The sequence below is a fragment of the Equus asinus genome, chromosome 25 (genome assembly GCF_041296235.1).
Source record: "Equus asinus isolate D_3611 breed Donkey chromosome 25, EquAss-T2T_v2, whole genome shotgun sequence".
Taxonomy (NCBI): Eukaryota; Metazoa; Chordata; class Mammalia; order Perissodactyla; family Equidae; genus Equus; species Equus asinus.
In genome coordinates, this window is record NC_091814.1 from 54,088,058 (window position 1) to 54,114,805 (window position 26,748).

The window sequence follows — 26,748 nt, forward strand, 5'->3', positions numbered from 1 at the left end:
AGGCTAAAAATTAATGCAATATAATTTAGGGAGAAACTGTAAAGAAATGTCTTTTCCTAATCCAGCCGTGTGAGTCAGGGAGCGTGGAATTAGCCACGTGGACATTCAGGGATGGTGCAGGGAAGCAGTGGAGCCTGCGAACTGAGGCGCTTCGGTGAGCTTCCGGAGGGGAGTTATTTGCCCCTCGATGGAGCTGATCTGTGTAACCTGGCTGTAATCAAGCCTGTTGGTGGTGGATGGTCATCAAGATTAAGGAGCCTCAAAATGAGAGGTGGGGGAACAGACGGGAACGGTGAGGGCAGATTAGTATTGGATATCTCCTCTCCGCGCTCACAGTGCTCTGCTCCAGAGTCCCCTCTCTGCAGGTGATCAGTGAGATAGTGTTTGTTAGCAGCCCTGTGAGTAAGGACGAGGAGGCCCATTTTACAGGTGAGATTGCTTGCGAGGCTTCATGAAGGCCTCACCATTAGCATATGGCCAGATGAGATTCAAAGCCCCATCTGTTTGCTGCCAATACTATTGTATTATACCATGCTATCTATGACATGTTTAACTAGTTTTCTCTGCAAAGTCCTAGAAATTCCCATATTAATAGTCATTCATTTGCTCATCCATTCCTTCATTTATTCCATAGGTAGCTGTTGAGTGCTTGCTAGGTTCAAAACTTTAAGATTTGCTAAATCTTACTCTGTTGCATTCACTTCCTAGTTCCACAGAATGCAGAAACCCTTTTCTCCTCACAGGAATTAGAACCTACCTTTTTCATAGTGCTTTTGTTGAAGAGAGGCACTGGTCTGGAAATCAGAAGATGCGAGTACAAATATTGTATCTTGCCCTCGTCAAGGGAGCTTCTACAAAGAGACACTCATAAATAAGTGTATGTTTGAGCTATAGAGTGAGTTTGCTTTGCAGGATATCATCGTGAACTTTGGCAGTAGTAAAGGACAAGAGGCACCTCATGGAAGCTAGTCTTTTCTTGCATGTCTCAAGTCCACCCTGTAATTCTGGGGTGAAACCCTCTGCCTCAAGCTACCTGAAGCTGACTTGCCAGGCTCCTGGATTCAATACAGAACCTCTTTATCATGTCTTTCTCTCCATATTCCTTTCTTCTGCCTCTCATCATAATTCTATTTCCACTTCTAACCTAAGATCAAGCCAGAAACTCTTGACTCTCTCATTCAACTGAGGAAGTTATGTTCTCTTTGCTTGGAATTTTGAGATCTTACCATTGGGTTCATAGAGGCCCTTTGCCTCTCAGACACTCCCCTTGTCTTTCATTCATTGAAATTTCCCTCTCTTTCTTAGACAGCACACCTCAGGTTGCATTTTTTTCACCACTTAAAACTTCTCATCTGCTTTCTAGCCTCTTTTTTTTTTTTTTTTTGATTACCCTTCAAAGCTTTTGAAGTTAGTCTACTGCTTTTGATCTGAGATTCTCCATTTCTCTCAAAGCTTTCTTTCCCCCTTCATCTCTGTCCCCTTTGCTTGGTCACCAGCTGGAAGGGAAGTCACTTCCTCCTGAAGTCACACTTCCTGGCTTCATTGTCCTTATTTATCAAATGTTTATTAACTATAGCCTTCACAAGCCAGGACAGCAAGATAAGACACATTCCTTACATGAGAAGTCTGATGGGGGGACGGGGTGACAGGCATGAAAATAAGTATTTGCAAAATTATTATAATAAATGTCTAGAGGAGAATTCTGGGGGTACTGGTGGCACAAAGGGAGAAGTCACAGATGGATTATTGGTCAGAGAAGGTTTTACAAGAAGCCTTTGAACTGGGTTTTGGAAAAGTGGAAAGAAATGAGGAAAAAGCATTCCAGAAACAAGGAACATCCTGTGCCAAGACCTAGAGGTGTGAAATAGCATGTTCCACTTGGGGAAACTGTTAGTTGTTTGGTACTCTTGGAGGTTGATGCTCAAATAGAGGTGCTGCAAGAAGTGAGGCTGAGGAGATAAGAGGAACTGGATGATGGAGCACCTTAAAAATCTTGCCAAGGACTTTGGGTTTTATCCTGACAGCCATGGAGGGTGAGTGAAGAGTTTTAAGAACGAGAGCCCTAGCAGTCAGATTTAGAAAGATCACCTGAGCAAGGAGAATGTAGTACACTTGGACAACTGCAGGCAGAAAGATAAGACAAGAGATGATTGTAATATTACAAGCAAGAAATCAAGAGGGCAGAAACAAAAACCATGGTGGTGGGATTAAAGAGGAGGGAAGAAATATTAAAGATGTTAAGAGATCAAGTTGACATGACTTAGTGACTGGTTGGGTATTGGGAGTGAGGGCAGGTTTCTGGACAAGGCAACCAGATGCTGTTAATTGTGGTGGAGAAGAGGGGAAGGGACAGGTTAGTGAGATGAGGCAGAAAGGCATGACTGCATGGTGTGAAGTGAGGTCCAGGCTACGGGTTCCATCTGGACATGTTTATTCTGTTTTGCAGCCATGGCTGAAGGCCTTCAGGTCACAGTGCCTGACAAGAAGAAGGTGGCCTTGCTCTTCCAGCCCACCGTGCTTCGCTGCCACTTCTCCACGTCCTCCCAGCAGCCTGCAGTCGTGCAGTGGAAGTTCAAGTCCTACTGCCAGGATCGCATGGGGGAATCCTTGGGCGTGTCTTCTCCCCGGGCCCAGTCTCTCAGCAAAAGAAACCTGGAATGGGACCCCTACTTGGATTGTTTAGACAGCAGGAGGACTGTTCGAGTGGTGGCTTCAAAACAGGGCTCAGCCGTCACGCTGGGAGATTTCTACAGAGGCCGGGAGATCACGATTGTTCATGGTAATAATGCCTCTGTTCTGAATGGAGGGGATGGGGGGAGGTTAGTGCTCTCTTCCAGACACAAGGGGATGTCAGCCTCTCACCCTTTCCGTCCCTCAGGACTTTCATCTTATGGGAGATGGGAACATCAAAAAAACCTAGCAAATTGCTTGAATGGAATGGTGAGGGGAGGAAGGGTGGAGGGAGCAGAATGTAGAGAAGACCCAGAGGTGAGCTTCGGAAACAGTCTTTCCCGAGACTGACCTCTAGTCTCAGGAGCTCGTCATCAGAACCGAACTGAAATGGGTTCTAGTGAAAGAATTTTTCCAGTCAAACACCTTACTCCTTGACATGAGCCTTCATGCCCTTTCCCAACGCAGAAAGCAGACTTCCCTCAGAAGTTCTTCTGCTGGGAGAAGGGCTATGTGCACACAAATAACAGAGCCAGTGGATGCCACATGCTTCTGTCTCATTTCCACCCTTTCTCCTGCTCCCTAAAGTTTTGGACAAAAAAGGTCCTAAGAGTCTGATATGACCTATTTGATTATTTGAATTTTGAAGAACTCCCGTGAAGTCAGCTCATGTCCACCAGTCCAGAATAATTCTGGAACATGCCTGGCTCTCAGGGGCCTCTGCAGCCTCTCTGAAAGCAGCCTTCTGTTCTTGAAAGTGGCCTGGCACTAGCCCAGTTCCTGGCGGTGCTGTGATGCTCTCGCCTTAGGGATGCTAGTTCTTGTTACTGTTTTGTTGGAGTTTGTTTGTTGTTGCTTACTTGTTTGTTTTCAATAAAGCAAACATCTTGTCAACCGCCATCCAGGTAAAGAAACAGAACACCGCAGACACAGCAGAAGGCCCCTCCCGCCCGCATTGTTCAGTGTTTTGCTTTGGAGAACAGAGCTTTAGGAGTGGGTCCTTCTCTTTGTGATAACAGATGCAGATCTTCAAATTGGAAAACTCATGTGGGGAGACAGCGGACTCTATTACTGCATTGTCACTACCCCTGATGACCTGGAGGGCAAAAACGAGGACTCGGTGGAACTGCTGGTGTTGGGTAAGTGAAAACCATGAGCAACAGTTTCATCTTAGATCGCTTGCACGGTTCGCTCCTCTCCCTCCTCCTCGCTGCATGTGTTGGCAGGTTGCATACACGCTCTTTATCTTTTGTGCACACATGGGTTTTATTGTGTGCTCTTTATAAGCAGTAGTTGTATTTGTTATGTCTTGTTTCACTGGAGGTTATGGCCTCCTTTTTAGCATTGTCCTGAATATTTCTTCCTCTTTCTTAGGGTTTTGTTTCCCTGACTTACACTTGCATCTTTAATCTTGATTTTTCTTTGCTCTTATCCTTATCTTTTTATAGTCATGCATCACTTAACAACAGGTGTATGTTTGAGAAACCCATAATTAGGTGATTTTGTCATTGTGCAAACATCATAGAGTGCACTTACACAGACCTAGACAGTATAGCCTACTGCACACCTAGGCTGCAGGGTACTAATCTTATGGGACCACTTTCATATATGTGAAATGTAATTCTGCAGTGCATGACTGTATATGCTAATTGTTAAAGAAAATGCCAGAGGCCTTTGAAGCAGGATAGAGACTACTGAGAGAGAAGAATTTACTGGTGGGGCTGGCCCCGTGGTGTAGCGGTTAAGTTCACACACTCTGCTTCAGTGGCATCGGGTTTGCCAGTTCAGATCCCGGGTACGGACCTATGTACCGCTTATCAAGCCATGCTGTGGTGACGTCCCACATGTAAAATAGAGGAAGATGGGCACGGATGTTAGCTCAAGGCCAATCTTCCTCAGGGCTAATCTTCCTCAAAAATAAAGAATTCACTGGTGAGTCAGGATCTCGTGAGACATTGGGAACCCTTCCTCATTCAATTACCTCCACTTTGGACAATCATAGGGAAAGACGGCTGTGAACTGGAGAGTTTAATAATAAAGATGCCCAGCGAAAAGAGCTTCTGGGGAGGTGTGCTCGTGTTTAACTGGAAGGGAAACTTCTTGAAGCCCGAAGTGTCTGAGTTATTCCCAAAGCAAATATATCTAATCTTTATTAATACTAATTTCTTCATGAATGAAAACTCCTTATTTTTGGCTCCTTTTCTTCTTTTGTGGCTTGGAGGAATGTCAGTGAGAGATGACCTCCTTGTATGAAACTGAAAATTGGGCACTTATTTTGTGCTTCATAAATGTTGGTTGAAGAAAACAATTAGAATGAAACATACGTAAATTAAGAAAAAAAACTTTATTAATTGCAGGATGAAAAGTAAACACTTGAAGCCATTTTTCAAAAGAAATGACTTTTTTTGTGACTTCCAATAAACCAGGTGATAACAATTTGGGGGAATATTTAAAGGTGCTTTCTTTTAAAAGCAAATGAGTGTGAAGGTTAATTTTTCCCCTATGGGGGAGGCCCAGTGCCCAGGGAGAAAGTGGAATTTGCTATTTGGGATTTTTAGTTTTACTCTATCATGACTGTGTGACTTCAGCAGATCAACTGTTCTGCTGCTTTAATCTTACAGTTTACAAAATGGATTAATGTAATAATTATTTATTAATATTAACCCTTTAGTCAATAGTGATTAACCCTTATTCGAGGGTGTAACTTAATTCAAATACATATTCCTTGGGTCCAATATATAAAGCATAACTGCTGTGTCTTGTAAAAGAATGAGAAATATGACAGATATTAAAAAGGAAATAAAAAAGTAAAAGGCTTATATTGACAATGTAAAAGAAGTCAGAGAAATCTGATTTGGGATCTGCTGTGACTCTGTAAATCAGAGGGAATGAAAAGATAAATTTCTGCCTAATCACACAATGCTAATGGCCGAGTTTGAAGGAACAAGTGGCTCATTGAGCCTGTAATTAGCTAATTGTGAACACAGTTATTTGGCCAGTGCAACAATTTGCAGAGAAGTAATTGCATGTTCAGGAAAAGGAGGCCAGGTAAAAAACACTTTAAATAATTCGGTCCCAGTTCTGCAAGCGTGGGGAAATGAATAGAGGGAATAGCCTTGTTATCTGAGGATGTGCTGAAGTGTGTGAAGGGCGCCCCTCTGGATCAAAACATGCTAAGTAACCTGGTCAAAGATGCTGTCCTCAGGACACGGAGAGGCGGGTGAAAGGACAGCTCAGATGAAAATGGTCACCAAAGGTGGGAGAAAAAATGAAGCACAGAAATCAGTATTACTCTAAAAAAGAATCATAAAGGAAAAGGGAGGCTGTGGGTCAGCTCATCACAGTAGAAGCAGCAGATCTGTGAGATGAACAGGTACGTGCTAGACTTCTTGGGGAGGAGAAACACGTAAGCCTGCTGTGTTCCACATTCATTAGAAATGTTCAAAGCATGAAATTTGCCATGTAAACTTTTTAGGGCAACACTAGTTGTGTTGGTTATTTAAAGAGTTAGTTTGAAAGCATTTTCTGGGTGCATAAAGTACTGTATTTCCTTTCCAAATGCAAAATTCTGAGTCGTCTTTGTCTTGACCACCCTTCACAGAATTTTTCAAAATACTGTCACAGTTTTAAAAATTCTAATTATTTGGTTGTTATGTCCTGCAGGCCTATTCGTTAGGTATTTGTCTCATGTGAGATCAGGAGAGCAACCTGATTTCTGAGGTCAACCTCAAGGAGATGAAGACCTCAGTGGGGAGATAACTGGGTCAACAGTTTGCTAATTACAACCTCCATGAGGCACTGGTTCAGTCATTGGATTTTGTATGAGGAAGATTGCAGGAACTGGGAGGATTTGGTCTAGCGAAAGGGGACTTGGGAAAGGGAGCATGGGAAGTGTCTGCAGATATCTGAAGTGAAATTGTACAGAAGAGGGGTTGGAAACTTACTCCATCTGTGTGGCTAGATAAAACTAGAACCAGGAGTGGAAGTGACAGTATAAAGAAAGAACTGTTAACAATTGGAGACATCTAAAGATGGAATAAGTGTTCTCAGAAGTAGTTATTTCTATGTCCTAAGAGGGTAGAAAATTTCTTATGAATTACTATATCAGGCATCTATGCATAGGAAAGGGTATTTAAGTTACTTTTGAGCTTTACTTCAATTAAAAATCCTTGGAATAAAAAGTAGGTGAACATGAGTGATGTGACTACCTTGGTAAATGAGAAGATGACCTCCTAGGAATTCAGGCCTCATGACAGAGATGAAGGGGTTACAGGTTGGTTATAAGAACATACAGGGTGATGCTCATTCACAAGGAAGCCAAAAGGAATAAATTGTGGTCTTTTGTAGTAGGTCAGAGTTAAAAGAACTAATACCGCAAGAATGAGAAGAAACTATTTATTCATTGAGGTGAAATTGGTATATAACATTATAAAACTTTCAAATGTACATTACAATTGGATATTTGTATACAGTACAATGTGATCACCATCATAAGTCTAGATACCACCTGTCACCATATATTTGACCGCCTTCACCCATTTCACTCACCCTACAGCTCCCTTCCCCTCTGGTAACCACCAGTCTGTTCTCTGTATCTATTAGTTTGTGTGTGTTTGGTATTGTTCCTTCGTTTGTTTTGTTTTTTAGAGTCTACATATAAGTGAAATCATACAATATTTGTCTTCCTCTGTCTGTCTTATTTCACTTAGCATAATACCCTCAGAGTCCATCCATGTTGTCAAAATTGGCAAGAATTTTTAGAACTGAGTAATATTCCATTGTGTTTGTATACCACACCTTCTTTATCCGTTCATCGATTGATGGACACTTAGGTTGCTTCCATATCTTGACTATTGTAAATAATGATGCTCTGAACACAGGAGTGCATATGTCTTTTTGAAATAGTGTTTTTGTATTCTTCAGATGACGACCCAGAAGTGGAATAGCTGAGTCATGTGATAGTTCTATTTTTAATTTCTTGAGGAAGCTCCACACTGTTTTTCATGGTGGCTGCACCAATTACGTTCCCACCAACAGTGTACGAGGATTCCTTTTTGTCTACATCCTCTCCAACACTTATAATTTCTTGTCTTTTTGATAATAGCCATTTTGACAGGTATGAGGTGATGTCTCACTGTGCTTTTGATTTGCATTTCCCTGATAACTAGAGATGTTGGACATTTCTTAATGGGTCTATTAGCCATCTGTATGTCTTCTTTGGAAAAATATCTAGTCAGATCCTCTACCCGTTTTTCAATCGGGTTGTTTGGTTTTTTGTTGTTGAGTTGTGTGAGTTTTTTATACATTTTGAGTATTAACCCTTTATCACATATATGATTTGCAGATAGCTTCTCACAAGGATGAGAAGAAACTACTGGTGGTGGCTTGTAGGAGTTGAAACTTTTGCTCCTCTTGGAGATGATCTCAAAATGGAGAGCAGAAAACTGGGTGGAATTTCAGATGACCAATTAAGAAGAAAGATGAGTTAAAGGGATAAATTAGAGGGAAAGTTAAGAAGAATTTAGTTTTCTCAGTATACTCACAAAGATGAAGATGAAAAGTTGATAGAGCAAGATTGTGGTGTCTTATATGTCAGACTAAGTTTGGAATTCATCCTGAAGACACTGGGGAGCCATGAAGAAACCTTAACAGAGGAATGAAACTAGATCTCTGGGTCAGAACAATGATCATCAGCAGGGCAGACAGTGCATCAGAGAGGAGTGCTGGAACAAAGGGATCAGTTTTGGGGCTGCTGCAGCAGAATGAATGAAAAGGTATGAGATTCTGAACCAGAGTAGTGAATCGAGAAGAGACAACATAGAAACCCTTCTGAGATGGAAGTGATGGATCTTGGTGACTGATGTATAAAAAGACATGAGAAACAGATGAGTCAAAGGGACACCATGATTCCTAGCTAGCTGGGTAGCCAACTGTTCCATCATCTAAGAGAGAGGACACAGGTTGGAAAGCAGGTTGAGGAGGCAGAAGAATGAGTTTGGTTCTTGCCATGTTGAATATGAGAGGCCTGTGGGACACCAAGGTGGAGATATCTTGCTGACAATTAGAAATGTAGGTCTGGAGCTCAGTGGAAAAGCGAGGATTAGAGATAATAAATTTGAGAATCATTAGTGACGCTCAGAACCATGAAGGAATAGATGAGTCCCCCATAAGATTATATAAAGTGAAAAGGGCCAAGGACAGAATCCTTGGGTCTTCTATTCTAGTTTCACTCCGTGGGAGTGGTAACAGGGGTGCTGCGTGTCTGCTTCTCTTGATTTCCCCTCCAGCACTGGAAGCTTCTCAGTAACCCTGGACAGTGAGCTCTTCAGAGGCGAGGACCAATTCTCATTTGTCTTTATATCTGCAATGCCTCGCAGAGTGTCTAGAGTAAAGAAGCCTGAGTGAATGTTTTTTTAAATGATAAATGGGCAGAATCTATAACTAATACTTGCTTTGTGCCTCTTAAATGTTAGTCAATCCCAAGTATATATTTGTTAACTTGTTAAGTGTCGATAACGGTAAACGTCTACAGTCTCGAGTGAGATAATAGGGTTTAATCTCCTTAGTAATAATTATTTATCTGGATATTTAAATTATTACTAGCGATAGATTCATCAGGGACTATGGTTTGAAAGCAACAGAAGTAGTTTTTGGCTAACTTAAGCAGGAAAGGAATTTGCTGGAAGGATTTCAGAAAGCTGGAAAGTCAGTCTCCAAAAAGCATAGTATATTAGGGTAACACTTGTTAGCTTCTGTAAAAACCACCCCCAAATCTCAGTGACGTACCACAGTAGAAGTTCATGACTTCCTCTTGTCCGAGTCAGATGTGGGTGAGAAGGCTCCCCCAGTAGCTCCCTTCCTAGTGGTGGCGTCAGGGTCTAGCCTTCTCCATTGTTTGGCTCTGCTATTGGGGAACTTTGCTCCTAGCTTCACAGAAAGAGAAATGGAGGAAGGTCATGTGCGACTTTTTAGGGGCCAGGTCTGGGAGTAACATGGGTCACTTCTGCTGTTATTTTGTGTGTACCCAGGAAGAAATTGAAAATGTTTTGCTGAACACAGCACAGTCGGTGCCCTGCCAGAGATGCTCCAGGGTCTTTGTAGCAAGAATTAATAGACATGTCTTTAGGGCTCATAGCAAGAAAAAAGTCAATCAGCTGTTTTTTTCTGATCTTGGATTTTCCCACTCAAGAATCAGTCTCTGGAGAGAGTCCATTGGCCGAGTTTGGACAGGTGTCCACTGCTTAGCCTTGGGAGATCTGGGGCGCTTGGTGGCTAGTGCATCAGGTTATGGAGATGAATTTCCCCAAAGTAAATTGGGGCACTGTTACAAAAAAAGGCAAAGTGAATGTGAGATGCCCACAAAAGCAATAAATGTCCGCTAAAAGTGATGCCATTACTGCATCTACTACTAATATTAATGTACGCTGATAATAATTTGTAGTTCACAAAATTTTTCTGTAATAACCTTGCAAGATTGGCAAGCAGGCATTATTTTCCTCATTTTCCAAATGAAGAAATTAACGTTCAGGTTTTATAACTATTATCCCAGTAAAAAAAACAGTGTCAATGATCAAACCCAGGTATTTTGATTCCTAGCCTCATTTTCCACAATAACACACAACCTGTCTATATTAAGAAGCTATAGAATGCTCCCCTGCATAAGCCATGTTTAAAAAAAGTGGTTGCCTATTGAGGCCATGGGTGATGATTTGTACTTGTCCCAGATTTGCTTTAGTATTTCACTTTCTTTCTTAGTTAAACTGCCTATAACCACTGACCTACGCCCTCACTTCAAAGGCATAGTTGTTGTTATCTAGATTGTATCCTCCCCACAGAGCATGACCCTCCCCTCCTTTCCCCACACATCTGAACCATCCTCACATCGCCATGGATGCTTCTTTCAGAGGTTTCAGAAATATCTGAAGAAATATGGATTCATAGAAAAGGGAGGACAACCACTGATTCAACATTAAATTCAAAAACTGTACTGAATACCCTTTAATCTTTTTGATGATTCAGAAGGTAAAGTCATTCCGAAGTTGGAAATGCACACAGTGTTTTGGGTGCTGTGAGATGACTGTGACAGATACCTTAGAAATATTTAGACAGATGTTTGGGATCATAGGACTATAGCAGCAGACAGTCATGGAAGGTGGGAGTGTCCAGGAACCTGCCACCCTGAGGTTAGACATCAGTCTGGGACCAGTGGCAAGCACAGGCTGTTTACAACTGGAACCGTGCCACTGTTTGGATAGGAATAAAGCTCCCTCGGGCAGTTCCAGCTGGCAGGAAAAGGACTTCGCCATTCAGGAAGGCCCAAGCAGGGAAGTTATTGTTTAAAATCTAAAAGCAGCTGCCTTGTTCTTTTTTTTTTCTTAAAGATTTTATTTTTTTCCTTTTTCTCCCCAAAGCCCCCCAGTACATAGTTGTATATTCTTCGTTGTGAGTCCTTCTAGTTGTGGCATGTGGGACGCCGCCTCAGCATGTTTTGATGAGCAGTGCCATGTCCGCGCCCAGGATTCGAACCAACGAAACACTGGGCCGCCTGCAGCAGAGTGAGTGAACTTAACCACTCGGCCACGGGGCCAGTCCTGCTTGCCTTATTCTTACTTGTTTCTATGCACAATATGGGGGCCTGAGCCCTTCTTTCTGATGTCCCATGTGGTAGCTTGTTTTTCAAGGGCCTTCAAGTAGAAACAGGAGGGAAAGGGCCCCGGTGGAAATATGGCTGAATGAACACTCCTCCCTCTGCACTGTGAATAGAATAAGAGGATATGGGCTGAGTGGGCCGAGGGGTGTTTAGATTAAAGCTAAGGAAGACTTTCCTAATGGTAAATAACAAGTTTTGGAAATTATGGTTGGTTGAGGGAAATTATAGAATCTCCTTCTCTGACAAATTTTCAACATGGAACAGGTTCTCTTGTCTAGGATATTAGGACAAAGAAGATGGCTTTCATAGTCCTTTCTATGGTTTTGACTTTATTGAAAAGATCCACAGATTGCAGAATTAATTCTCCATATTGAGTGATGCCTCAAATACTGCTGTCTTATTTTGTTTTAATATTGTTTCTGTTTTAGAAAAAAATGGTTCATGTTTATTGTAAAAATTTAAAGCAAAATGAGAAGTACAACAGAAGAAAATATCTCCTAAAATCTCACCATCTGGAGCTAACTGTTGTATTCTTCAGAACTCTTGATTGCAAGGATGGACACTCAAGCTGGCTTAGGGAAATTTTGGCTTAGGTAACCCATCAGTCCAGGGGTATCTTAGCTTCCAGCATGGCTGAGGCCCAGTGTTCAGCTCATATGTTAAAGATCTCTGTCTTCTCTGTGTTAACTTCATTCTCAGGCAGCCTCTCTCCACTTGGGGCAGAGATGGCCCCCAGCAGGTCCAGGCTTCCATGGTCTTAAACACCTTCCATCTCAGGAGGATAAAGTGCCTTTCTTCATAGTTTCAGCAAAAGTCCTATCGTTGGAGGTGGGCTGTGCGTTGGGACAGGAATGTAGTATCCCACCAGCCCCAAGTGAACCACATGAATTGAAGGGAAAAGGGAAAAGGAGTAGCTTCCTAAAGGGGAATTGGGCAGTTGTTTCCAAATGAAGAAGACAAGAATGCCAGGCAGGCAGAAACTGACACTGTTCGTATTTTGTGGAATTCATCAGTTTCTGCTGCCTTATAGACCAAGTGCAATGCTGTTCTTGGAGGCCAGAAATAGGTTTGCTCCCAGCAGGTCCTTGTGAGTAGGCACTAAGTTGGGATTGATTCTTCTCTATGAAGGTAATGCCGCAGAATTACCTTTGTTATCCTGTCATCTTTCTGTTTTTCCTTCCGTCTCCTCCTGTGACTTACCCAGAAGTACAGCACATATTACCTAGACAAGGGATGGAGGAACAGGCATACTTGAATTTTTTTGAATCAGGTTGTTCACAATACTGTGCCTGGAGTTGTTATTCTGGTCTAAAATAAACCTTTCTGCCCATTAGTATTAAAAAGCCATTAAGAACATCATAAGAGGGGGCCGGCCCAGTGGCGCAGTGGTTAAGTTCGCACATTCCGATTCTCGGAGGCCCAGGGTTCACCGGTTCAGATCTGAGGTGTGGACATGGCACCGCTTGGCACGCCATGCTGTGGCAGGTGTCCCACGTATAAAGTAGAGGAAGATGGGCATGGATGTTAGCTCAGGGCCAGGCTTCCTCAGCAAAAAAAGAGGAGGATTGGCAGTAGTTAACTCAGGGCTAATCTTCCTCAAAAAAAAAAGAGAACATCATAAGAAATCAGGGAATTCTTGGGCGGGGGCATCTCAGAACTTGCATTGACTTCAGGGATTTTTGACGGGAGTCTGTTTCTAAGGCTGTGCAGAAATGCTCTAGCACTCACCCTGTCAGTGCTGCCTCAGTGTGAGTCTCGTCGCACCCCCACCCCCAAGCCATTAGTTCTGGCTGTTTAGAGAGGCTACTTGTTGCCAAGACTGCCCCTCCCCCTTCTCTTCCTCGGTGCCTGCCCCAACCCGGTGCTGCTAACCAAGGAGATTTGCCGATTAAAAGGGCTTCAGCTCCAGAGTTCCCATGGCAACAGCCTCCTTGGAGGTCTTTGTTGCCTGCTAAAACTTTGATCTCTGAGAGTGGCTGCTGCTGTTTCTCTCGAAGATTTACAAACAGAAGAAGAGGGAAAAAGAATTGGGGGAGAAGAAGAAAGTTTATTCCTGGCAGAGGGAGAGAAGGAATTAATTACAGAGCCACACTCTAGCCATAAATGTGGGGGTTACTCCTTTGGAACATCTTCTGATTTGGGCTGTGCCCACATTTTCACTTGTAGACTCGATTACACTTCAGGTATCTCGGCCCCACGTGAAAGACTTCAAATGGAGTTGATTCCTCCAGGAGGGCGGAACTGTCCTTTCTATCTTGAGTAGACACCTGTGCCTTCAGATTTCCACAAGAGCTGAGATAACCACACCAGCTCCCATGAAAGGAGGGAAAATTAATGAGGAGTGAGCTTTTCAGGCCTCAGCCTCACTGCCTTTTCTCCCAGCCCTCTCTCCTAGTCCTGGCCTGCTCTGCCCTGAGCGGATCTAGATGCCTCTGTGGGTCTTGGTTTTGAGAAGAACCAGAAAAATGTGTTGAAGGGATGGAGGAGAAGAGCCAGAAAAGTTAGCCAGGCATCAGCTAGAATCTGGTTCCTGTTAATGACTGTCAGTAACAAGCATTCTACCAGATGAGGCGTGGGGTGGCGCTTGCGGTTGCTCCAAAGACCTGGGATGATGCCTTTTACGCTGCAGGAGGCCTCTTGTGGACTGTAGACCTCTCCGCTGCCGTCGCAACCTTGCTCTTTGATAGGCACCTGGAATACAGTCAGTTGTGCCTCAAGTATGGTTTATATTTAAATTGATTTAAATTTAGTCTTTTTTGCACACTATGTCCTTAGCAGAGTGAAGATACACAATAAATAAATGATACTGTCTTGTCCCTATAAAAATTACCGTCCTTTTGTAAAGATAAATATTGTGTTTCTGAAGCAATTAGAGAACAATACAAGAAAAGTTAAAAACTGTATTTGATATTAAGTATCAAGGCTATTGATTCTCAAGAGGGGGCTATTTTGCCCCCCTGGAGACATTTGGCAATGTCTGGAGACATTTTTGGTTGTCACAACTTGTGGAGTGCTCTGGTATCTAGTGGGCAGAGGCCATGGGGGCTGCTAAACATCTTGCCATGCACAGGACAGCCCCTACACCCGACAGAGAATTATCTGGCCCCAAATGGCAATAGTGCCAAGGTCAATCTGGATACTGGATACAGTCCACTGTGAAGAGCATGATATTTGGGGTCAGACATCTCTGGACTCGTATGACCTTGGACAAATCAATATTAATGAGCCTTGGTTTCCTTATCTATAAAAATAGAGGAGGGGTGAGAAAAGTTACATGGAAGACCTATTGTGAAGATTAAATGGCACGTAATAGAACTCAGTAAACGTGAGTTCCCTTCTCCCAACCCTTCCCATTCCCCACAGCTCATTACCAGTGTGTCATCCCTAATCTGAGGGAACCCTCTTTAGGAAATTGTGCGTCCTGGGACTCCTGTTAGAGAGCCTGTTTTTCTTGAGCCCATTCCATAGGCAGAGGCTTTAATGAGCCATCTGTGAATTGGCAATCCTATTACTAATAGATTCATGTTTTCTCAATGACATCTGTACAGTGCCTTGCCAGTTGAGACCCTAATCAGCCCTGTGGGAATCTTCCTGCTAGGAGATTCCAGAACATTCTGTCCCAGCATGCTATCTTTGGTTGCTGTTGGAAGCCCCCATTTCTCAAAGGACGGCCTTTAGTTAATTACAGGATGTTTACTACCTAACCTAAATACAAGGCTTAGGTCACACTGGCCATTCCCTGAAGTCTGGAGGGGTTTGGGGAAACGCCTGAGATTTGGATTAGGATCTGGATGGGCCTGGAAAGACTTCAGGTAGAGAGATTTTATCATTTATCGTCCAAACTACAATACTCTTGAGAGTGAAAAGAGGTGGCTTTTAATAATTTATGTCAAGACAGCGGCATAGACTGGAACTGTCCAGGCAAACTAGTATCCTGGCCACCCCATCTTTAGAGATGACCACCTTGAAGGTTCTCCTTTTGATCGAAGAGAACAGAAGATCCAGAGGAGCTGGGGGCAAATTAGTGTCGGCTCACCGTCACCTGCTGAACCCCTGCTGCTCGCTGGCGTTTCATTCATGGCGACTGAGGGATGTGCACATCTCCGTTCGTTTACTAGAGCCAAGCAAAGGGGCCCAGCAAAGACACGGTGGTTGGCTGTATTAGTCGTTCACTGAAAATTTTGCGCTAAGATTTCTCAAGGGTAAAGGGCGTCCGTTTAGGCTCTTCACTGCCTTGGGTGGTTAGGAGAACAAAGGAGGTCCTGCAGGCGCTGTTTGCCCTTCCCTAATCCCCAGCCACTCAGGCCAGTGACTGCTCTCGCTTCCCCCGCCCTCTCCCTCGCAGCCTTTGTCCCGCCTCACTATTTTTGCTTCACTTGTTGCTCATCACTGTGGGAGGAAGCTCGGCCTTCAATTAGTGCGCATTCCTGAAGCCCGCGGTTGCCGTGGTTACCGGGCGGGAGCCCGAGCTGCTGGGTCAGCCCGCCAGCTTCATTGTAGTCAGTGGACCCGGGTGGCGGCAAAAATGCGAAGCCTGTGCACGGGAGGGAGGGGACGTGGCCCGCAGAGGGGAGGCACTGGGGCCCGCGGGAGAGTGGGTGTCGCTGAGAAATCGGCTCAGCCTTGGAAAGAAAGAATGGGAACCCTTGAAAGCGGGTCAGGAGACAGTCATCTCATTTTTCTCCAAAGCCAGCTGCCGCTATTCAAGTGTGCAGGTTCGCGTTCACACGGGGGCAGTGCCTCCGACTTTGCTCTGGGAAATGCACCATGGTGGAAGCCCCTCACACTGAGAGGGGGCTGGCTGCGGAGGAAAGGGCAGGAACTGCCACAATCCAAGACCTGCCAAGCTGTGTGTCCCTCCGTGTCTGCCTCAGACCACCAGGGCTTTTTTTGGTTAAGGGAAGTACCATTCTTGGTCTCTTTGTATCTAAGGTGCCCGTGCTAGTCTGATGGACCGAGCACAGTGAGCTCAGGAAATCACACTGGGCGCCAAGTAACTCAACTTCCTCCTTGCCTTAAATCCCACCCGCTCCACAGCATTTTGGAGTCAAATCGAGCTGCCCTCTGCATTTCATCTCAGGCCAGGTTGAGCATGTTATAGTCCTAGTAATACTTTGCACCTGTTCCCCCTCTGGGGCAGAGGGTTGGACCACTATAGCACTTAGCAAAGGCAGAGAACTTTGCAATCATTTTTATTGTTGTGTATTAGTTTGCAGCAGCATGATGAGTGCCTTTTAATTAGCTCATACTGTGTTATGATGTATTCAGTAATCGTTTTCTGGTCGCAACTTTAAAAGGTGCTGAAATTTTTAACCATCTCAACAACCTTCATCCAAAAATTATACTTTAATTAATGTAAGTAGAGCAATAATGTTAGAAACACACATTTCAGCATTGCTCACTGCAAATACTGGGAGACTAGAAAGCACTTGCTGCACATTTCTAAATTAAGGATAAGCAAAGCTTGAGGGTGGGCGTGAGATATTAGGAAAAAATACTGGAATAGGGGTGAGTAGACCCAGGTTCTCCTGGTTTGATTATTATTCGGCTGTGTGACTTTGGGTAAAATTCTAAACCTCTCTGAGCCTCAGGAGCCTGAAAACGTGGAGTGGGTTATGGATTAGATGAACTCTGAGGTCCCTTCTAACTATAAAATCTGATTCTAGAATTCTCTGTGAATAGAAGTCAGTGCCTTAGGCCGAGCTTATAATCACTGCCCAAAAGCCTGAAGCTTTATTAACAGTACGTTGCAGATGGTCTAATACTTGTCATTTTATGGAGAGAATTCACTGTCGAATTATTCACTATAATTTAAAGTGAACTAAAATGTAAAAGACATGAAAAGAAAAAAATACATACATGAAATGCTTAAATACATAGTTCATAAATATATATAAAAGAAAGGGAGGCTATATCCACATTTGTGATGGATAATCATAAACTATATTTATTGAGTGCATGGTTGCCATGGGAATATGGAATAAGAACAGGGATGTGTGTGCCCTTGGGAAATTTCCAATCTATTTGGGATTCCAAATAGCCATAGAAACAACTTTACACTTAAGAGAGCCAGGGAAAGGCATCTGCTCTCCTCAGAGACTTAGGAGAGAAGCATTTTGAAGGGTTAGGTGCTGAGAAAACAGGGAGTGGAAATAGTATATCCCTGAAAAATGGATCTAGGGCATCTTAGGAAAGCTTGGAAGTAGGATGAAGCCCAGATGTGCATTAAACAGAAGGGAGAAGAAGGGGACGGCAAGGAGCTGGGGAAGAAAAGCATTCTAGATCGTCCTGAACAAAGGTTCCTTTGTATAGCATATTGGCAAACCCAAGGACGGCTCCAGGTTAATAAGTTCAAAGAAATGACTGAGGTAACTGTGCTGTCAGCAGTGGTGACATCATAAGAACGGAGGAAGTATTGTTTTCCCTCCTTTTCATAAATTCCAATGCATTAAATAATGTATCTGTGTCATCAAGTAATTGAGCAGCAGATCTAGGATCCCAAAACAAGTTTACCCTAAATCCAGAACTTCTGTGCCTCCCATTGCGCTGTAAAGGCCTGGACTAATAATCAGAGCTTGGATTTAAATTTTAAGAGTAGAGACAAAAACACTTTTTTGGCTAAAATTTGTGTGCATATTGTATATCTCTGTAATGACTGCCTTAAAAATGCCGTAGCGAGGAAGTGTGTAACGTGTGGGGTGTGAGGTGGGGTGGTGCTGTAATCCCCCTAGATGGTAAGATGGCATTTGGGATATTCCAATGACTAGAGGATGCTTCTGGCATTAAGCCCTGAGTCCAGGGGTGCTAAACATTCTCCAGTACATAGAATAGTGCTGAATGAATGAATGGTTCCTTTGTATTCTTATTAAGAGCCTATTTCCATCTGGGGTGGATAAAAAGCACTGTCATGAGCAGGGAGTCAGAAGACGGGCCAGAAGCCCAGCATACCCCCAACAATGGGGATTTGCTACTTGAAGCACTTCAAGATCCTGAGGGGTGAGGTGCCTCCTCATGGTGAGCTGCTGGGGGTGCCAAGCATAGAGCAGAGTCCCTGCCCTGGAGGGGTCCCCGTCCTGCTGGTGGAGGCACATGGAAGGGAGTCATTGCAGCTGAGAGACGTGCTCTAACGAAGGGGTGTGCGGTGGCCCTGGGGAGCGTGGAGGAGGAGGAGCACGCTTACAGGGCTCTGGGAGAACGTTTCAGTCTCCTAGACTGTGTGTGGCAAGGATTTGAACAAAGCAGGAGACAGAGAAGTGGATTAGCTGGTTATCTAAGTAAAGAAGGTAAGTAAATCCTGCCTTGAGGGGCCTGGCCCACCAAGAAAAGAGTATCAGAACCTTGTGGAAATGTCACTAAGACGAGGTTTGCTGTGAAGTGTGCAAAGGTAATCGGTGAGTGGAAGAGAAATGGGAAACCAGGCAAGGGCTGTGTCTCTGGGGAAAGGCCTCAGGCCTAGGTGGAACCTGATGTCAAAAATGCAGAGAGGCTGATGAAAACCTTGGCTTTCCCAGGAAGACAGTCCTTTGACCTTTGTAAGTCTTGTGACACGGAAGCAGACACCTAAAACTGAGTTCTTGTACTCACAATGGTGGACAGGCTGCGTAGGCTAGACTGTCTCGTTTCTCTCTGTGTCACCACCTGGCACAGTACACATTTCTTTGTGGATTGAATGAATGAGTGAATGGTGAATGAGTGGCCTGGAGCCATTCCAGAAGTGAGCTGGCTCTCAGGAACATGCACAGAGTTCACCTGGGGATAACTTCAAGGTGTCAGTGGCAGAAAACAGCTGCAATTGGGTAAGGTAAGATCTGTAAGTTGTTTTATTCACAGTGCATGCTTCTGCCTGATCATGCAACCCGAAGCATGTGAATGCTTTTGGCTGTGAAGTGGTGAGGGTATGGCATGAAATTGGCACTGTATGTGCACGTACAAACTATTAGCATGCTTGATTCGTTTGGTCTATTCATGTGGACATTTCTTAAAAGTAACAGATTCTGCAAGGTTTGGGGAAAACTGTTTGAGTGCTTACATGAAAATGGTATTTTCTACTGATAGTTTGAGCTGTGGTTTGAAAAGAGTAAATGCGGCCTTCTATTTGCAGGGTCTGTTTTCCATCTTTTTCTTTCATTAAAGTGACTTGTAATTGCCACTCTTAAACTGAATCCTGGAAGAATGACAGTGATTCACAAGTGTGGGTAAAGTGCTGCTGAAATCTGGAATGTCTTTCCTGCCCTTGTTTAGACTCTCTAAGATCAGACCTGCGGTGGATGTGACAAAATAGAATAGGAAAAAAAGATGGAGCATTTCTAGCTGGCAACAGCATTTTTAGGGAATTGTTAGGCAAGAAGCTGGAAGCAAAATGCTTTTCAGAAATATTAGGATTCCAGCATAAATCCACTTTAAAATGCCTTTAGCACCAATAAAATATAAGTCGTGGTGCAAAAGCCACAGAGCTTTGTACTCTCTCTACTGTTGACATGGTACAGTGGTATTGTCTGCTACCCCAGAACTCCTGCAGTGTTCTGAATTCTGAAGACAGTCAGTTTCAGCCACCTTACTGCAAGAGTCTGTCACCACATCCTGCGTTGTGGGAGGGCTTCACCTTCTTCTGAAGCCTGAGCTACTGGCTGGTGCTTCAGGAAGAACGAGAAGCTTGATGTATGTCTTTCTGTTGGAGTGACAAGCTTTGTGAATTTCCTGTCCATATTTTTGATACCACTCTATCCTTATTTTAATTTTTTCAATTACAAACATAAAAAAAAAATCTAAAAAATGAAAGCCCTTCCATTGTTCTTCCATGAGGCCCATTCCAGCTCCCTAGAAATAAGAAGAGCTAACAATTTGGTGTGTAATACTGTTTCTTTCAGATTTTAATTTGCTCATAGATGCCTAGAGCTTATATTAACTAATATTCTGCAGAAGCAATGCCAGAACCATCAAGATAACCTAAACAGCCTGCGGGGAAATCCATCTTTTGTGTTTCACCTGCCCATAACTATATCTGTATCTACCCCTCAGTGGTTGCAAGCGTGTGATCTCTGGACTCCATACAGCCCCAAAACACATTTTGTATGGCTTGTCCAGTGTTTTTTAAAAATCTGTGAATCAGTTGCCAACATTAGAAAATCAGGATATTTTATGTAAAAATCTGGAGTCTGGCTAATCTTGAAAAATCAGAAGAGCTGCAACCCTGAAGACACATTCCCTGTAGGGCAGCAGTTGGCTTGGGGTGAGTAGCAGCCGCCCCTATAGACCCATAACCTGCCGTTGGCCACACCCCCAGTGCCCCCTGATGTATTACGTTTGGCCAGCTGCATATATTGCATTACCTGCTGGTCCCTAAAAACAAAGAACTGAGTTTGCAACTCACATCACTGAGTATCAGATATGAGAACTAAAAATGTTATAGATAGGGTGACCATAAAATTAATTGTCCAAACTGGGACACTTTGAAAGTAAAAAGGGATGCTATTAATAATTACACCAGGACAACAGGCATAAAGCAGGACTGTCCCAGACAAACCAAGATATATGGTCTCCCTATTTATAGACCACTTCATTCAACCACTTCATTTGACTAATGAGAAAATTGAGACCTAGAAAGACGAGGCAATTTGCCTGTAGCAGTCACCAAGTAAACTAATGGCAAAGCTGCCCTTAGTATCCTGACCCCCAGCCACTGCTTTCTCCAATGTGACATGCTCTATAGAATACACATGGGTGTCATATCCTCCTTGAGTGTATGGATTTTTTATAGTTAATAATTACCACATAGTAATTTCCTGTGAGAGTATACAAATTGGTAGCTTATCATCAATAACATTTCTATTATGAATGTAATTAATGACTTGGGCTATAGCACATCTAGAGATTTTAAAACACTGATAGGATTGAAAAATAGTAAATTCAAGAAAAGCATCTCGTTTTACTGGATACCATAAGGGATATACTTAGAAGTGCTAATTGTCCAGATTAAAAAAAAAAACACGATTAAGTAAGTATCTAACAACTGGCATGTTCAAAACACTGTGTACTGACTTCTTTATCATTGGCTATTGGCTAGCAATTAATATTAATTATGTCTTTAAGAGATGTCCAAGATCCCAAATTCCCAAATCCTTGACCAGCTGTCTGTTGCCTTGTTGAATTTCCAAGAGATATTTGTACAGAGAACACTCCAGATGAGTCCAATGCATGCTCATAATCACTTGCTCAGACTTTGCTCCCAAATCCCTGTCTGATCTCCCACCCTAGGGAACTGGACCAGTCCCTGTGTGAGCCCCCGAGGCTAGAGCCTATAGAGGCTAAGGCCTTAGCCCTTCGTGAAGGCTTAAGCCAAAGGTAGCCTGAGAAGTCTCCTTCAGGATGCCTTTTTCCAGTGCCCCACTTGGCTCCCACTTGTCCTTCCAAGAGACCCTGCGAGCAGCAGACCATTCTTATCATGTCAGCCACACAAGACAGAAGAAAGAAAGAAGGAAACCCTCCTTGCCAAAACCTAAAACAGAGCTAGCCTAAGTCACCCGCTACATGCTTCCTTTCCCTTAATGTACTCTGGTCCCCATTAACTTTTCAAATGTGGGACCATTACCCATGGAGGAGACATGCCCAGGACACATTTTACTACATTGGTTTTGTATAGTTTAGGTGAGCTGAGAAAACGTAAAGTGAGCAAAGATCTCTTTTACTGAGTCCCTAACACCTTGCCCTTGCTATAGCATCCTCCCCAAATGTCCTGGAGGAACTCCTTCTTCTTGACCTTTGTCAGAGCTCCTTTTCTCTGGGGTGGTTTGACAGAGGAGAGGACCACTGACCACCCATGACCTTTAGACTCCAAATATAAACCACACACATGGGTAACTTTTTCTCTAATGCACCTCAACAAACTTCAACAGGAAAAGCTGTTTTCTAAACGAGCCAAGTCCGTATACATGAAACAGACCCCAGAGCTGTGCTGTCCAAGAGCGACATGTGGCTACTGAGCCTTCGAAGTGTTAACATTTTGGCTACATCAGTATGAGAAAAAATATTAATTTCATTTTATTTTTTTTACTCTTTTAATGTGGTTACTAGAAAAGCTAAAGTTACCTGTCATTCACATTGTGTCTCTATTGGAGAGAACTGTCCTAGACGCATAGGGCATGCACATGAATGAAGTAAGTTCAGTGGCATGCTTAGGCACCACAGTGACCTTCTGCCATCACAAGTCTGAAAGGAGAACAGTTTGCTAGTCATTTCCTAGTGCACCTTGTTTATTAGCAAGGGTTCAGTGCAAGAGCTAGCTGGGACAGGGGCAGGAGTCATATCAGGGCCTGTACATTTACCTTGATAGGAGAACATGGTGAAAGTGTTCAGCACTTCTTTCTATAAATCAGGCTAGTTTCTAAAAGGACTAACCTCCCCCCTGACATCTTCCAGTGTCTTGTTTCCTGCACAGCTCTTTGCCTTCCAGAGCCCTCTGGGGTAACTGTTCTGACACGAGCCCTTAAGCTTCTATGCCATATCACACAGAAGGCACTTGGGTCCGTACAGTGCCAGCTGTGGTGCCATATGGAAGAGCCAGACCATATACATATGTACAGAGTGTTTCTGAAGACAGAAGGAGTGTAGAAGAGCGTGTAACTCATCTAGCTTTATCTTTCCTTGCCTTTGAAAATTTTAATCATTGAAATATCTTTAGGCTATAAATAGAATCATGTAGTGAGATAATTCTGAGTTAAAACCAAATATGTACTTTTGTTTTCATATGGACATAGGACTGTGTATGGATGTATGAAAATGTAGGTTTAACGTTTGGATACAGACGGGTTTGACTTTCCAATAAAATGTGTGGAGAAGGATGTATAAATGAATGGAGATGGTGTGTGTCAGTCTGCTCCAGCAGAGTTTTTCATGTTTGGAGCTGAGATATCCTTTCCTATAAATAGTTGGAGAGGAAGTTCTGTTTCTGCTTCCACCTGGTTTAGGTGCAGAGTTCACTTAGATGGCTGCCAAAGATTGACAGAGAAGCTCATTCTCTTGACTGAGCCCAGCCTCGGTGTTGAGCCTTTCCTACCACAAACAGCATGGGTCAATGGCCCCATGTAGGGATGGTGCCAACTGTAGCCGGGCTTCAGGCTGTTATTTTCCTTTGGAGTAACCTCTTTCCTTCTTCTTTTCCTTCCACCTCTTCTAGGCAGGACAGGGCTGCTTGCTGATCTCTTGCCCAGTTTTGCTGTGGAGATTATGCCAGGTATTCAGTCGTTTAACCCTTTATTTGCTTAATTTGCTGTCACTCCATCTGTCTTGCTTCTGCATTAGTCGCTAATTGCTCCTTTAATTTATTTGCACATTTGTCTGTATATGTCTGTGGTCTTTTCCAGGATGAACTAAACCCATTGCAAAAGCCTTTAAATTGTATTTCTGCTTTTATTAGGCCCTAAAAGAATAATGATAACTAAAAATAGGCTGAGATGGGGACCCAGTCCTTCAGGGTCAGCCGTGCAGACTCTGTGACAATCTCCAAGCCCATCTCAGTATCTCAGCTGCACCCAGATAGCTATAAGTATCCTTAAGAGAGTCATTATTTATCTGCATTCCGTATTCCCTAAGTTATATGTCTACCCATTCATTAGTTTATAACCATGTTATTCTGAATTGCCTTTTATAACTTTCTCAAAACATTCTTCAAACCTTATAAAAGCTATGCACCCCTCCTCCCTCAAAAAGTACACATTTACAGACCTACATTGCTTTGTATACAATTTTGGGGGCTTCTTGGGCCCCCTAAGTCCCTGGAGTCCTTGGACCATATGTCAAGGACACCTTCCCCAAATGCACGCCTCTGTCTTTTATGTAGCTTCAGTTGAACACACCAGCCTAGACCAGCCAACATCAGTTTGATGCAGCCCTACAGTCCATAATGGAAGGAGGCTCAGAGAGAAACAAGAATGAACTATCGGAGAGGACACATACCAACGCAGGGAGTAGGAAAGGGTATGATCCAGTCTTGCTTTGGAGGGTTTCTGCCAAAGGGTTAAGAGCTCCTTAATAGTTGAGAGCAACAGAGCAATACAAAATATCCCTGGCCGTTGGTTTTAACTTGATTCCAGTTTTAGGAAACATCCAGTCTTCATAGTTGAACTTCGCTGATTGTTGTTCCATGAATTCTCCGGGTACTTTCCTGTTAGCTGGCTAACCCAGCTATAGACACTGTTCTTACAGATGTTAATCCTAAGGACACAAATAGATTTCTGTTTTCCAGAGTTCTGTCAATCTGTGCACATTTGTTCATCACACACACAAAAAAATGTTACACTGCGTTCCTCCAAACTAGATGTCATATCCCCCAGTCCCAAGAAAGAGTTACTGTTTTTCATATCTGGTCCTGGATGCCTAAATTTTCCTCCCTTTTGACTACAAGAATCCTTTCATGGACAACATTCTTTGTTTCTCCAAGATAACCTGCCCGTCTTTTACCCTTGACTGCCTGACCCAAGTTGTAGCCACGAAGCCCCCAGCTCCTGTAATCTGCCCAGCTCGCATCTACCTCAGGCTACGTTTTGTTATTATGTTATTGTTAAGGCCCAGACCAACGCCCTCGGTTGTCTATTGTCCTCAGTAAGAATGCTTTCCAGACCATTCCAGCCAGGCACAAGGCCTCACTTCCTCACTAAAGAGAGGCTGATCTGGTTAATTTGAAAGTATTTCAGATGGATGAGTGAGGAGGGACATTCGGGAAATTTCCCTCTGAGGAAATTCCGTTCTAAACAAAGGTCAAATAATTTCACCATTTTCACAAAATCCTTTATATAACAAAAATGGCATATTCTCAAGCTCTAACTGAATGTCTGTTTAATGGAAGGAATATTTAATAACCAAAACTCAGGGAAAACAATGTGTACTTAAAGTTCATTGTAAAGGGATCTGGGGGTAGACGGATTTCAATAAAAATGAATCACTTCAATGCTTGGCTTTTAAAGGAAATCACGGCTCACTTCAGTCTGTCCCAGTCCTCCTGTGGGAAGTTGGGTCCTGTAGCCAAGTCGTAAAAGACATGTCACTCAAGGGCCACAGTCATTTTTATCTAAGCCAAATGGAATTTTTCTTTTCTCTTCATCTTTTGGATGGGCAAGTGAAGTAGAATTTGGCAGAGCTATGAAAATACTGGAAGTTAACAAACATAGCCAGATACACACGTGTCCATCTTGCCAGTCATCACAGTCCTGGCGTCCTGGCTATCTAGCATGGTCAGCCCGAGTGTGACCAAACCAAACCATCCTGGAGGGATGGAGAGTGTTTCCTCTCTGAGCCTATGTCTCTAGTTTTCTCCAGCCACGGGTTGTTGTACAGGCATAAGCAAAGGGTTCTGATCACAGCCCTGATGCTGGGTCCAGGAAAGGGTGTCTCAGGGGCGATCAGCGGGGAGAGAAGATGAACGCGGAAGGGACTTGAACCACCTAAGTAGGTTCCAATTTAGACCACGGAGACATAGAGGACTTTTTCACAGGACTTACACTTTTATAGATAAGAATAACGTGACTACAAAAGATAGGTCAAAAGATATGTATTCTCTGAACCCACCGCTTCATAGCTCAGCAAGCAAGACTGCCCCTATCCCCAGCCAAGAGTCTTTCTGCTCTTGTCCCATACTTGTTCTGACACTACAATCCATATGGTAAACCCTTTGCCCGGGAGAGGGCCCTGAAGCTCCCCACCGCTTTGTGCTGGTCATTATGTGTGCTCAGTAGGACCCAGGTAACCTTCCCTCCTCTCCGTGGCCCAGTGTAGGAGGGTTTCCCCTTCTCTCTCTCTGAGTTCCTCCTGAGTCCGAGGGCTCTGTGCCCTGTTACAAGATGCTTTCTTCCCCAGGTCCCTCCACTCACTCCTCTCACAGGGAGACACCAGTGAGAGTGGGCCTGTCCTGACGGGGGCGGGGGGGGGGCCGCCTCGAGTATGGGTTTCTCTGTGCATCCTTCCAGAGTGGGTGTTTGTTGGCCTGGTGATCCTGGGAATCTTCCTCTTCTTCGTCCTGGTGGGGATCTGCTGGTGCCAGTGCTGCCCTCACAGCTGCTGTTGCTACATCCGCTGCCCATGTTGCCCAGATTCCTGCTGCTGCCCTCAGGCCTGTGAGTAAAGTGATCACTGGGGAGACATACAGTGATAAAAAGATGTGTCACCTTTCCATCGGACAGCTGTGTGCCCTGAGTCCCTCTCCACCTCCTTTCCTTCCACCCAAAAAAGTTGGTCGTTCTCGATTCTCTCCTCTGCTGGGAGCCCCTGGCTTGCAGAGATGACCATTCTTCTTTGCCTTCTCACCCACACGCACCTCTCCATGCTTTTTATCCACATGTCTCACCCCTGCATTTAGAATTTTCGTTGACACCATTGACGAATGGAAGGGCAGGTTCAGGATGGTGAGGTTGTGGGGTGAGGCTTTTACCCTCTCCTTG

General features: G+C 43.8%; 1 protein-coding gene across 5 annotated transcripts in view; it reads left to right on the forward strand.

The window, feature by feature from the left end:
• ILDR2 (immunoglobulin like domain containing receptor 2) overlaps positions 1 to 26,748 on the forward strand; it is a 62,285-nt gene that overhangs the window by 13,056 nt on the left and 22,481 nt on the right. For 3 of the 5 annotated variants that reach the window (XM_070497170.1, XM_070497167.1, XM_070497168.1), the window contains exons 2-5: positions 2,447 to 2,779; positions 3,690 to 3,809; positions 23,493 to 23,549; positions 26,278 to 26,424. In XM_070497170.1, the coding sequence (XP_070353271.1) occupies positions 2,447 to 2,779; positions 3,690 to 3,809; positions 23,493 to 23,549; positions 26,278 to 26,424 (657 nt within the window). The remainder of the gene's footprint in view (positions 1 to 2,446; positions 2,780 to 3,689; positions 3,810 to 23,492; positions 23,550 to 26,277; positions 26,425 to 26,748) is intronic. The other 2 variants (XM_070497169.1, XM_070497171.1) reach the window with 2 other exon arrangements.